General features: G+C 57.6%; 1 protein-coding gene across 1 annotated transcript; it reads right to left on the bottom strand.

Annotated features, from left to right (window-relative positions):
- Nucleotides 1–493: 493 nt before the first annotated feature.
- Nucleotides 494–9,755, bottom strand: LOC309849145 (sialate:O-sulfotransferase 1-like). The gene is made up of 5 exons (XM_082701466.1): nucleotides 9,744–9,755; nucleotides 8,103–8,211; nucleotides 3,770–3,929; nucleotides 3,157–3,321; nucleotides 494–1,423 (listed from the first exon to the last, which is right to left on the bottom strand). The coding sequence occupies exons 2-5, from the start codon at nucleotides 8,187–8,189 to the stop codon at nucleotides 1,377–1,379; spliced, it is 459 nt and encodes a 152-aa protein (XP_082557592.1). The 5' UTR covers nucleotides 8,190–8,211; nucleotides 9,744–9,755; the 3' UTR covers nucleotides 494–1,376.
- Nucleotides 9,756–10,728: the final 973 nt, after the last annotated feature.

The following is a 10,728-nucleotide window of genomic DNA, read 5'->3' as shown; positions in this document are numbered from 1 at the left end:
CGGTGTCACATGGAAGTACACCACTAGATACTTCTCCAGGTAGCTATTGACTCAGCCGAGCCTCTGCCTCTTGGGCCCAAGGAAGTGGGCTGTGATGTGGGAGAAGATGGTTTGTTGCACGGTGCAGCTCTTTTGCGTCCTCTTAGGTGCTGGGCACGGGATGACAGGTTCTTGGTGGCAAGGCTGGTGTTGGCCGTGCTGACCACAAAGGTGGGGCCGCTAGGAAGAGAGGCCAGGACGCCCCCGTCCCCGCAGGCAGCCTTGCTAGAAGTCCAGCCATCTGATCTGGAACTCTGCTTGGTCTGTTGCCTGGGGATGTGCCTGAGGGGAGGAGCACTCAGGGCTCCTGACACAGGCTGGTTTGTTGTCCTGGCTCCAGCGGTCCCCGACAAGGTGCTCTGGCGTGGGCCCAGGCTTGCCCTGGATTCCTGTGGACCACTTGGGGCCGTGCTCGTTGCCTCTGTGATGCAGAGTGCCCCAAATCTGGAGCACAGATCGGCAACATCATCTCCTCCCCCCAAAACTGGGGGTGATGCCTAGAGCCCCATGCTGATGGGGGCTGGCATTGTGGTGTCAGTTGGGGGGCCGGGGTGCTGCCTCTTGGGCCCAGCATGGGACATAGCGCCGGGCAGCTGGGGGGTCGCTGTCAAGCCAGGGGCAGCAGCAGTGGGCTGGGATGTGCAGGAAGATGGCTTGTTGCACGGTGAAGCTCTTTTGCACCTAATCAATCTCTGGGCACGGGATGATCCCAGCAAATATAGACGTGCTGGGGCTTTTGTCTTGCTGGGACGGTGTCAATATCAACAAATACGGCTTGTGACCATCCTGCCACCTCAGATGGTGTGGGGACCCTTCGCTTTCCCTGGTCTTCACGACCACGCTCAGACAGGGACTGCCTTGGTGTCTCGAGTGGGTAAACTGAGGCCCCTGGGAGCCGAGGAGGGACCAGAGCTCAGCCTCCTGCGCCTGAGGTTCAGCAAGGGCCAAGGTGGGCTGGAGGTGATAGGAGCATCTGCCCGGACAGGGTCTGTGGCGACGGTCCTGCCCACCTGACGGCCCCACACCTGCTGCCCTCTGACTGCTCAGTGTCCCAACACTCGCCACCCGGACCCGTGTCCCAGCCACACTGCAGGGGGGCAGCGGCCGAGCCCGGGCAGGGCCAGGAATGGGTGTCTTTGCACAGGAGAAGAACTGCCCGGCCTCCCCGACCTCCCTTCTGCCCCCTTTTGCTCTTCCAGTTTCGGTCGGCCGCGTAGCCCAGGTGCCTGGTACACTTGCAGTTGAACTCGGCCACCAGGGAGCTGTACGGGTTCTGGATCAGCAGGATGGCCAAGTCGAACATCTCAATCTCCCTGTGGCCGCTCTCATGGGTCTTCTCACAGATGGTGCGCCGGCTGCCAGTGGTCCTTCTTGCCTTTTAACCCTGCGGGGGAGATGTGGGGCCACTGAGGATGGTGATGGACCCTGCCGTGGCAGCAGGCAGAGCTGAGCGTACCTCCAGGAGACCCCACAAGTCTAGACCCTGCAGGCGCATGCCTCTGGGCGTCTGCAAGGTGATTTCCTGCAAGCATCGCCAACAACCCAAGAGGCAGTCATGGCCTCAAGCGTGGCCAGAGTGGGCAGGACACCTGCCAGCATCACAGGGCAGCACGGGGTTCTGGGCCCCTGGTGCAGCTGTCCCTGTGAGGCCGGGCTTCCAGCCCCCGCCCAAGCAGTGGGCCCTGGGGTCCTGTGGTGGGGTCCAAGCCCTCCCTACCCGTAACAGAGTCACACATGGGTCAGCAAGACGCTGTGGGCTCGTTCAGCGGTGGCCTTTATGCTGGGGATTGAGGGGCACCTCCCAGGAACTAGGAGAAGGGGGCTTATCAGGGGGTACAGCCAGATGTCACAGAAGGACCCCCAGAGGGGTGCACTAGAACCTAGACCCCAGCCATATCCTGACAGACCCAGGGTCCACCAGCCGGGGACCCATGCTCCATAAACGAACATGCATGTCTCCTGGGCTCTTGGGGACAGCGACGAGCCCCAACACCATCTGCTTCGTGAGTGGGGAAGGGGGGCATGCAAAGGTGCAGCAGGCAGGGCCAAGTTCATTGATGCTGGAAAACAAGGCCTCTGAGTCCGGTTTGCCTCCTGGAACCCAATCTAGTTCAAACAGATCTCTGCCCCAGGCCTAACAACTGTCAGCCTTCGCCGGGGCTCCTACTGCCCAGCACCGGGGACGAGGGAAAGAGGAGCCAGACCACGGGCTGTAATCAGGATCGGGTCCCCAGCACCCCAAGACCTGCAGTGTCTTCTGTGTGTGGCAGCCTGTCCCACAGCAGCTGCTCTGTGTATCCCATAGGCCACAATCACCCAGGACAGATTGGGTGCCCATGCATGTCACTGGGGGGTCGGTGCAGAGGCCAGCGGCCACCCCGCACCAGTCCCATAAGCCTCACAGGGGGAACCCTCAGGGCCATCACACGTGGCCACGCCAGCCACTTGCAGAGCAAGACCACCAGCTGTGCAGATGGCTACGGTCCTCTAGATGAGCCGGTGGCCAGCAGCCCATGCCATGGGACTCCACGGGCGCCAGGCCACAGCAGGCAGGACCCTGGAACAGGTCATCTGGCCACCCCCCTGGGGGTGCCGGTAACACTCAGAGCATAAGGATGAGCGACCAGCTTTCTTGGCTTCTCCCACCAGACCAGAGCCCCCCGCCAAGCTCAGGATGCTATGGACCTGGGCTTCTCTTCCTAAACCATAGTCCGGTCAGGAATCTGGATGCAACGGGGGTGACACATGACAGTGGACTGACAGCCCTTCACTTGGCTGGGCTTCTCGGTCCTACTCAGCACGGGGAGGCCTCTCACTTCCTCAGGGAGAGACTAGGGGCCACACAACTCCAGGGTCCTTTGCACCCATCTTCAAAAAAACAGTGCTTTGAGGAGCTCCTTCTGGCCTCCCAGAAAATCAGAAAAACGAGCCGGTGACGTCTCACAGAATTACTGCGGGTTCTGCCAACAAAGGGAAATTCGGAAAGTGGTCATAGCCTGGGAGCGTGAGCCGCCAGGATGGATGTCTCGAGTCCCAGGCCAGCCGCAGGGCTGGGAATGTGTTTGCAGTGCTGGTTCCCCGGCCCCCAGGACTCCAGGCCCTGTGGCCCTCACTCACCCTTGTTGTACAGGGTCCCATCGAAGCTGTAACTCCCCATGTAGAAGCAGGTGACGTGCTCAATGAGGTGCCGCGCCCACGTGTTCCTGGCTCCCAGGAAGCTCGGCAGAGCCACAAACACCTTGGCCTTGGTGGGAAGAAACTGCCGGTCTGTACAGCGAGTGTCTGAAAGGCCAGAGGCTGACCACCGACCGCCCCACCCGGACCCACCGCCCCCTGTCTCCTGCTTCATCGATGGGGAAACCGAGGTAGTTCCGGGGCGGGGAGGGGCGGCCACCCAGACTTGTGCCCAGAGAGAGCTCCGGGGATGATGCCTCCCACAGCCCGGGCAGGGAGCCCTGGCTCCCCGCACAGCACAGAACATTCCAGATTCAGCTGGAGGGTGGTGGGGCCCTGCTTCATGGCTCTCCTGCTGTTCCTCAAAGTACCTCCATCCCAAGACCCAGGGAAAGGTCAGGTGTGTCCCATGTCCAGCTCCAGGGACAGTGGTGGCCTCCCCTCTTTACCCCAGGACGCATGCAGCCGCACTGGTCTCTCCAAATGCCCAGAGAGCACACACGGCAGACATGGCAGGGAAGGCCCCTCACACCTCATGCCGAGCGGCCGAACTCACCCTGCACGGGCTTCTGGTAGATCTCGCAGTATCCAGCCAGCCTCTGTGCCTTGGGTTCCTGGCCACATAGCGCACTATCCACGGCATCCCGGAGGCTGAACTGAGGCGTGGGGTAAGCACAGTAGCACTCCCAGCCCCACAGGATGGCCAGGGGAAACTTCTGCCAGGGAGCGAGGGGGAAGAAGCATGTGGGGTGCCCACCGGGGCCAGGCCTCCCGGCTCCTGTCAACATGGATGGTGGCCATTCTTCCCGTGCAGGGCCCACTAGCATCTGCCTTGATCTCCTGTCATGATCTCAGGGTCCTGGGATGGAGCCCAGGTTAGGCTCTCTGCTCACCAGGAAGTCTGCATCTCTCCCTCTTCCCCGCCCTTCCTCTCTTACACAGAGGCTCTCTCTCCAAATAAATAAATAAATAAATAGATAAATAGATAAATAAATAAATCCTTCAAAAAAAATAAATAAAAGCTCATGTTTTGGCAAGCTTTCATGTTGGAATACACTAGAGAGAAATGACACGTTTTCATTACCATAGCATACTCCCTTTTATTTTAAGCACCTTCAGGTTTGGCTCAGGTATTAGAAAGGAGAGGATTCCCATAAGGAAGGGGGAGCTCCATGAACTGTGCATTTTGGCTGTGTTGGTCTCATGAAGAGTCTTCGTGTGTGGCGGGGGAGGGAGGCACAGGCAGGGTGACCATTTCCACCCTGTGTCATCAGGGCCACTGCTGCTCACGGGGCTCAGGGGTGGGACTGAGCCTGTTCATCTCGAAGCCTAGAGTCTCCCCTTTCCTGCACATCACATCACTGTCCAGGGGACCAGTCCCTTGAAGTCTGCCCTACCAAATGCCTAGGTGAAGTCTCTCCTGGGGGACATTTGTAGACACTCTCAGCTACAGAAAACACAGTGAGCTCAGACCAGCAAGGGCCCTGGTGCCCTGTGGCTCTGTGCCCTGGGAATGTCAGGGCCAAGGTCCCCTTCTAGAATCTATGGGGCTTCCTGGGTCCCAGACACCCAAGCGAGGGGGCCTCCTCCATCCGTCTCTGTGCCTCCCCCATCACTGCAGCACCTGTGTGTGCTTCCCAGGTTCTGGTTGGACAGCTAGAAAGGGGGGCCCTGCAGTTTTTAAAATGGACGTGGGTCTTTAGAATCATTAAGACCTATTTTTATTCAATATTTAAACCCTATTTCCTCTCTGAATTATTTTGGTCACATCAGTTTTTCCATCTTAGAGTGACTACTTTCAAGGGCCTTCTGCTTTGTTTCAGTCATGACATGCCTTTGCTTTTTGATATTGATGTTTGAGTCATTTGCCTTTCTTGCTGTTCATTTTCACTTTATTGTTGGAATTCTCTATTTTCAGAGGGATCTGCTTTTAGCTCTGGGAATGTAGGTTTAGTTAGTCAGTGACCAATCTTTATTTCTGATTCTTTAGGTCCCTAGATACATGTCCAGAGGGCCATTTTTGGCTTGGCCTACAGTTCTATCAGCAAATGTTCCTATTTATAGTCCCAGACAGCAGGCTCACAGGGAGCCTGGGTGAGTGTCACAGACTCCCTAAGCTTGTCCTTAAATAATAAATAAAGAATAAAATAAAATAAATGCTAAATAATAGTAATGAGAATAATAAATAAAATAATAAAATAAATTAATTTTAAAATAAAATTAATAAAGGAAAAATAATAAAATAAAAATTAGTAATTAATAATTAATGCAATTAATAAGAAATAAATAAATTGATAATTCAAGGGAGAATTTTTGGGACCCCTGACTGTCTATGTGTGTTAAGCATCTGCCTTTCCTCAGGTCATGGTGCCGGGGTCCTGGAATGGAGGCCCGCATTGGTTTCCCTGCTCAAAGGGGAATCTGCTTCCCCCTCTGCTGCAACCCCTCCCCCTGTGCTCTCCATCTCTCTCTGACAAATATGTAAATAAAATCTTTAAAAAATTTTAAGGCAGAATTTTAGAAATAACCTCTAAAAAGACGAGCTGCCCGGGAGGCTGATTCGGTGGAGTGTGTGATGCTTGGTCTCAGGGTTGTGAGTTTGAGTCCGACCCCCCCCCCCCCACAGTGTAGAGATGAATTCAGGTATGAGAAATAACCTCTAAAAACAAAGAATTTTGTCATTTTTTCTACGGATAGATAAAAATCTATATCCACATATAAAAATATGTGAGCCAGGTTATGTTGGGACTCCTGTTACTGAACAATTGGAAAGCATGTTCAACTCCATGGTCACAGACTATCCAAGAACACAGCTGGCTCCTGACTTGGGGGGAACCGTTTTCAGCTGCTAACCGCCAGGGAAAGAAAGTCTCTTCCCAGGCCAAGTTTTCAGCCTCCTGAGCCCCCGGAAGCATGTCTGTGGCTTCAGGAGCTCTCATTGCTTGAAGTCTCTGTGTGCCCCTGGTGTGGGTTGGGCCATTAGAAGATGAAAGCTCTGGTACTAGGCTAGCCCTGGACACAGAGAACGGTAGATGCCACCCACTTGTGCAAGCAGGTACAGGGTCCCACCAAACTGCTATGCAGATGAGGAAGAGACTGACTAGGACACAGTGGGGGTGACCTGCCCACTGGGGACCTGACGAGGAGCCAGGAGGAAGAACAGGATCTAGATGGCCTCACTGTATCCCTGGGTCGCTGCTCCTCCCCTCTTTCCTATCTGCCCTGTTTCTCTGAGTGTGCGTGTGCATGTGCTTATGTGTGTGTGTGTGTGTGTGTGTGTGTGTTGTCAGTTCCCTCTGTTCCTCTCCCCTACCACCTCCTTCTGCAGTGCTGTCCCTTCACTGCTTCTCTGTCTGCTTGCTGCCCCATCTTTCCCAACTACCTGCCACTGTGTCCACGGCAGTCAGCATCATCTCTCAGCCCCCAGGCCACCTTTTTGCATGCTCAGGCCAGCCCCCTTAAAGCCCAAGCTGTACTTCCTGGGAGAGTGGCAAAGGGCCCTGTGGGGGACAGGGGTCCACCACGCCTATGGGCCACACTGCAAATGTACCTGTCGGGGTCAGGGCCAGGCTACAGGGAACAGGCCCCACTCAAGCCCCAGTCCCAGTGTGGGGACTGCTCAGCACCTTCTCCCCCTTCCCACCTGTGTCCAACAAGCTCTAAGACCTATACGGATGAGGGAAGGTCAGGGCCTGAGCTCTAGCCAGGCCTGCAAGCCTCTAGGTCCCAGCTCTCAGCATGGACTCAGGGTGGCATCAGCCTACCAGCTGGGTGACCTGGGACAGGCGGTGAATCATCTGCGTGTCTCAGCGTCCCCAACTACGGAACAGGGAGGAGAAGACTCCCTCCTTCTTAAAGTGCCTCTGAGGACTGGATAGGAATGGACAGACATGAAGAACTTGGCACGGCAGTTGCCACAGTCAGTGGTGAGAATTCGGTTCCGAGTGGCAGTAGCAGTGAGAGAGAAAAGCCCAGAGGGCACCAGGAATGCCCACTTGGACCTTCACCCTGTTGCTGGATTAATCAAAATGTGTAAAGAACCCTAAAGGTCTTCAGAGCGTCTCCTAGAGGCCAGAGTCGCACAACATGTGAGCCCACCGTCCAAGATGTCACCCAGAACCAAAGGGCCTGACACCCAGAGAAGGAGGCAATGCAGGCACTTGCCCAGGGAAGAGAAAATGCATGTAGCCCTGCCATGCCCGGCTGATGGGTCTGCAGGGGCGCAGCTAAGGGAACAACTCTTGTCCCTTAGTGCTTCAGGCCCAGCCAGGGGAGATGGCTGGCACCCACTGCACTCCCGTTCCCCTTCCTCAGTTCAGCCTTCAAGACCAAGAGATCTGTGAATCCCCCAAGGGTTGGGAACGAGGGAGTTGACCCCCCCATGGCGCCTCTGCAGGCCTGATTCTTGCACTGGGCAGTGACCCAACAGAAGCTGTGCGTGTGCACAGGGGTTCCTGCACGCGCACTCACTCCTCAGGTTCCAGGTTCTAAAGCTGTGTCCTGGCAACAGGCCCCGCATTGTGCTCTAGGCCTTCAGCCGTGACTTGGTAGCTGAAGGAGAGCGCTGCGAGCCTAGTTCGCTATCCTCAGCGTCTGACCTTACTGGACTGCTATATGGGCACCCCCTTAAGCAGGCCATGCCCCTCCCCCCATCCCCGGGCTCTGCGGGGTCTGCACCTGCCAGGAAGGCTGCTCCACCCCCACCGGGCTCACTGTGGCCACCGACAAGTCTTGGAGGCCAGGGCTCGCCCGGCGGTCCACGCCCCGGGGTCCACTCACAGGCGGTCCTCCAAGTACCCCACAAGTTGGCATCCGCGCTCAGTCCTAGCAGCTTGGAGAAGGTACTCCGGGACCCTGGCGACCCCGCGCTTTCTTCTGGGGCTTCTTACCTCCTCCTGTAGGTGGGGCTGCCGGCTGAAATCAGTGCTGTCAGATGCCAGATCACAGATGTCCTGCCGCTGCCGCTCCGAGTCCATCGTGGACACGGTCACCCCCTGTCTGCTGCAGAAGCGGGTCATCACTGGGCTGCAGCCCTCAACACCCAGAAATGACTCCACAGCGGAGCAGGTGTGCAGAAATCCCAGACAGAGCGGCAAAGGGACAGCCCAGATAGAGACTCACAGAAAGGACCCTAAAGGCACTGAGGCCCCACAGGGGGCATTTAGGCGCCTGGGGGTCCACGGAGGCCTCTCTTCCTTTGTGCCCAGGCCTGGGCCTCTGCTGAGAGCCGTCTCCCGGAAAGAGAGCTCATACAATAAGAAGTCCCCCAGCTCCCACAGGAGCTCCTGTCCCACTCGAAATGCCATCACCAGTTCTTACAGTTCCACCAGGGGCTGCCACCCAGTCCAGAAGAAGAGGCGTCTGGCCACAAGTCAGGCCTCGCAGCCCCCGAGGTCCCCCAAAAAAGTCAGCCAAGAGAGCCCCTTGTGTCCTGCCGGAGTGCCTGCACTTTGCCAAAAGAACCAGCCAGAAAAGGCTGCCGATACCACCACGGGGCAGAAGGCAGCGCAGAGGAACTATTCATCCCCAGCTGACTGTTCCAGGCCCCGAAAACGCAAGTTTCCTCTGCTGCCACACAGGCAAGGGGAGCCTCTGAGGCTGCCATCACCCCCTGAGCCAGGGTTTCAAGTGACTGTTGAGGACCTGGACCAGGAAAAAAAAGCTGCTCTCCAGCGCATCCAAGATGCTCTTCGAGGGGACACAGAGGCCACCTGCAGCTGTGGCCCAGCTAGCCCATCCAGTGCCTTGGCCCTGCCTGCTGCAGTGGCTGCTCCCCTGCCAGCCTCTGACTCCCAGGTCACCTCCAGGGACTGCTCCAGTTCTTCCCAGCCTCTCCCCTTGGGGTCTCACCCTGGCTGCAGTGGGAGCAACGTTGCATCTACCCAGGCCCTCTCGATGCCGTCCGGGAACATCACAGCCTCAGTCACAGTCCCCCCAGGGCTGCCTGCACTGCCTGGAGGTAGGGGCAACCCGGGATCCACTGCCCAGGGCCCACTCGGGGCTGTTGGTGGGCAGTGGCCCGGAGCCAGCACCCTTAAAATCTCTCCCGCGCATGGACAGCCGGCAGCTCAGCCTCCAGACCCACTCCAGGCCCTGAGCACAGCAGTAGTCCAGCTGTCCTTGGGCAGAGGCACCCAGGTAGGTGATGTGGTTGGCTTACCCGTATCTGCCTCCCGGGGGACCCATGCCAGTGCCCAGCCAGGCTCGGTTACCTTCTCTGCTGTCCTCGCCCCTGGAGCAGCTGCTGCCCCTGGCTTGTCATGAGCCCCCCAGAAGCCCAGCGCTGTATCCCATGCTGGGCCCAACAGCCAGCACCCCGGCCCCCCAACTGACACCACAATGCTGGCCCCCATCAGCATGGGGCTTTCAGTAGCACCCATAGTTTTGGGGAGAGGAGATAATTTTGCAGGTCTGTGCTCCAGATTAGGGGCTCTCTGCATCACAGCAGCAACAAGCAGGGCCCCAAATGGCCCGCAGGAATCCAGGGCAAACCTGGGTCCGAAAACAGGTGGCCACCCATGCCAGAGCACCTTGTCGGGGACCACCGGAGCCAGCACGACGAACCAGCCTGTGTCGGGAGACCCGAGTTTCCCTCCTTTCAGTTACATCCACAGGAACCTGAGCAGGAAGAGGTCCATATCAGACGGCTACAGCACTTCCAGCAAGGCCGCCGGCAGGGACGGGAGCATCCTGGCCTTTCCTGCTAGTGGCCCCACGTCCCTGGTCGAGCAAGGACCACAGCATCCTTGCCACCAAGACCCCCTCTTCTCCAGCCCAGCGACTGATTAAGTGCAAAAGAACTGCAAAGTGTAACAAGCCAAATTCGGCCACATCACAGCCCACTACAGCAGCCCCTGGCTTGGCAGTTGCCCCACCGGTACTTGGCACCGTGTCCCATGCTGGGCCCAACAGCCAGCACCCCGGCCCCCCAACTGGCACCACAATGCCGGCCCCTATCAGCATGGGGCTTTCGGCACCACCCCCAGTTTTGGGGAGAGGAGATGATGTTGCCAATCTGTGCTCCAGATTAGGGGCTCTCTGCATCACAGCAGCAAAAAGCAGGGCCCCAAATGGCCCGCAGGAATCCAGGGCAAACCTGGGCCCGAAAACAGGTGGCCACCCATGCCAGAGCACCTTGTCGGTGACCACCGGAGCCTGCACGACGAACCAGCCTGTGTCGGGAGCCCGGAGTTTCCCTCCTATCAGTCACATCCCCAGGAACCTGAGCAGGAAGAGGTCCATATCAGACGGCTACAGCACTTCCAGCAGGGCCGCCTGAAGGGACAGGAGCATCCTGGCCTTTCCTCTTAGTGGGCCCACGTCCCTGGTCGAGCAAGGCCCAGAGCAGCCTTGCCACCAAGACCCCCTCATCTCCTGCCCAGCGACTGATTAAGTGCAAAAGAGCTGCAAAGTGTAACAAGCCATCTTCCGCCACATCACAGCCCACTACAGCAGCCCCTGGCTTGGCAGTTGCCCCACCGGTACTTGGCACCGTGTCCCATGCTGGGCCCAACA

Source organism: Mustela nivalis, assembly GCF_964662115.1.
Source record: "Mustela nivalis genome assembly, chromosome: 15".
NCBI classification, from domain to species: Eukaryota; Metazoa; Chordata; class Mammalia; order Carnivora; family Mustelidae; genus Mustela; species Mustela nivalis.
The sequence above is the reverse complement of the archived record's forward strand: the minus strand, read 5'-3'. Positions and strand labels throughout refer to the sequence as shown.

Coding starts and splice junctions, on each gene's coding strand:
- LOC309849145 (XM_082701466.1), bottom strand. CDS start 8,189: ATGGACTCGGAGCGGCAGCGGCAGGACATCTGTGATCTGGCATCTGAC. Junction 3,930..8,102: donor AGCCCCACCTACAGGAGGAG/GTAAGAAGCCCC, acceptor GCTCCCTGGCAG/AAGTTTCCCCTGGCCATCCT. Junction 1,424..3,156: donor TGGGACCCTGTACAACAAGG/GTGAGTGAGGGC, acceptor TCTCCCCCGCAG/GGTTAAAAGGCAAGAAGGAC.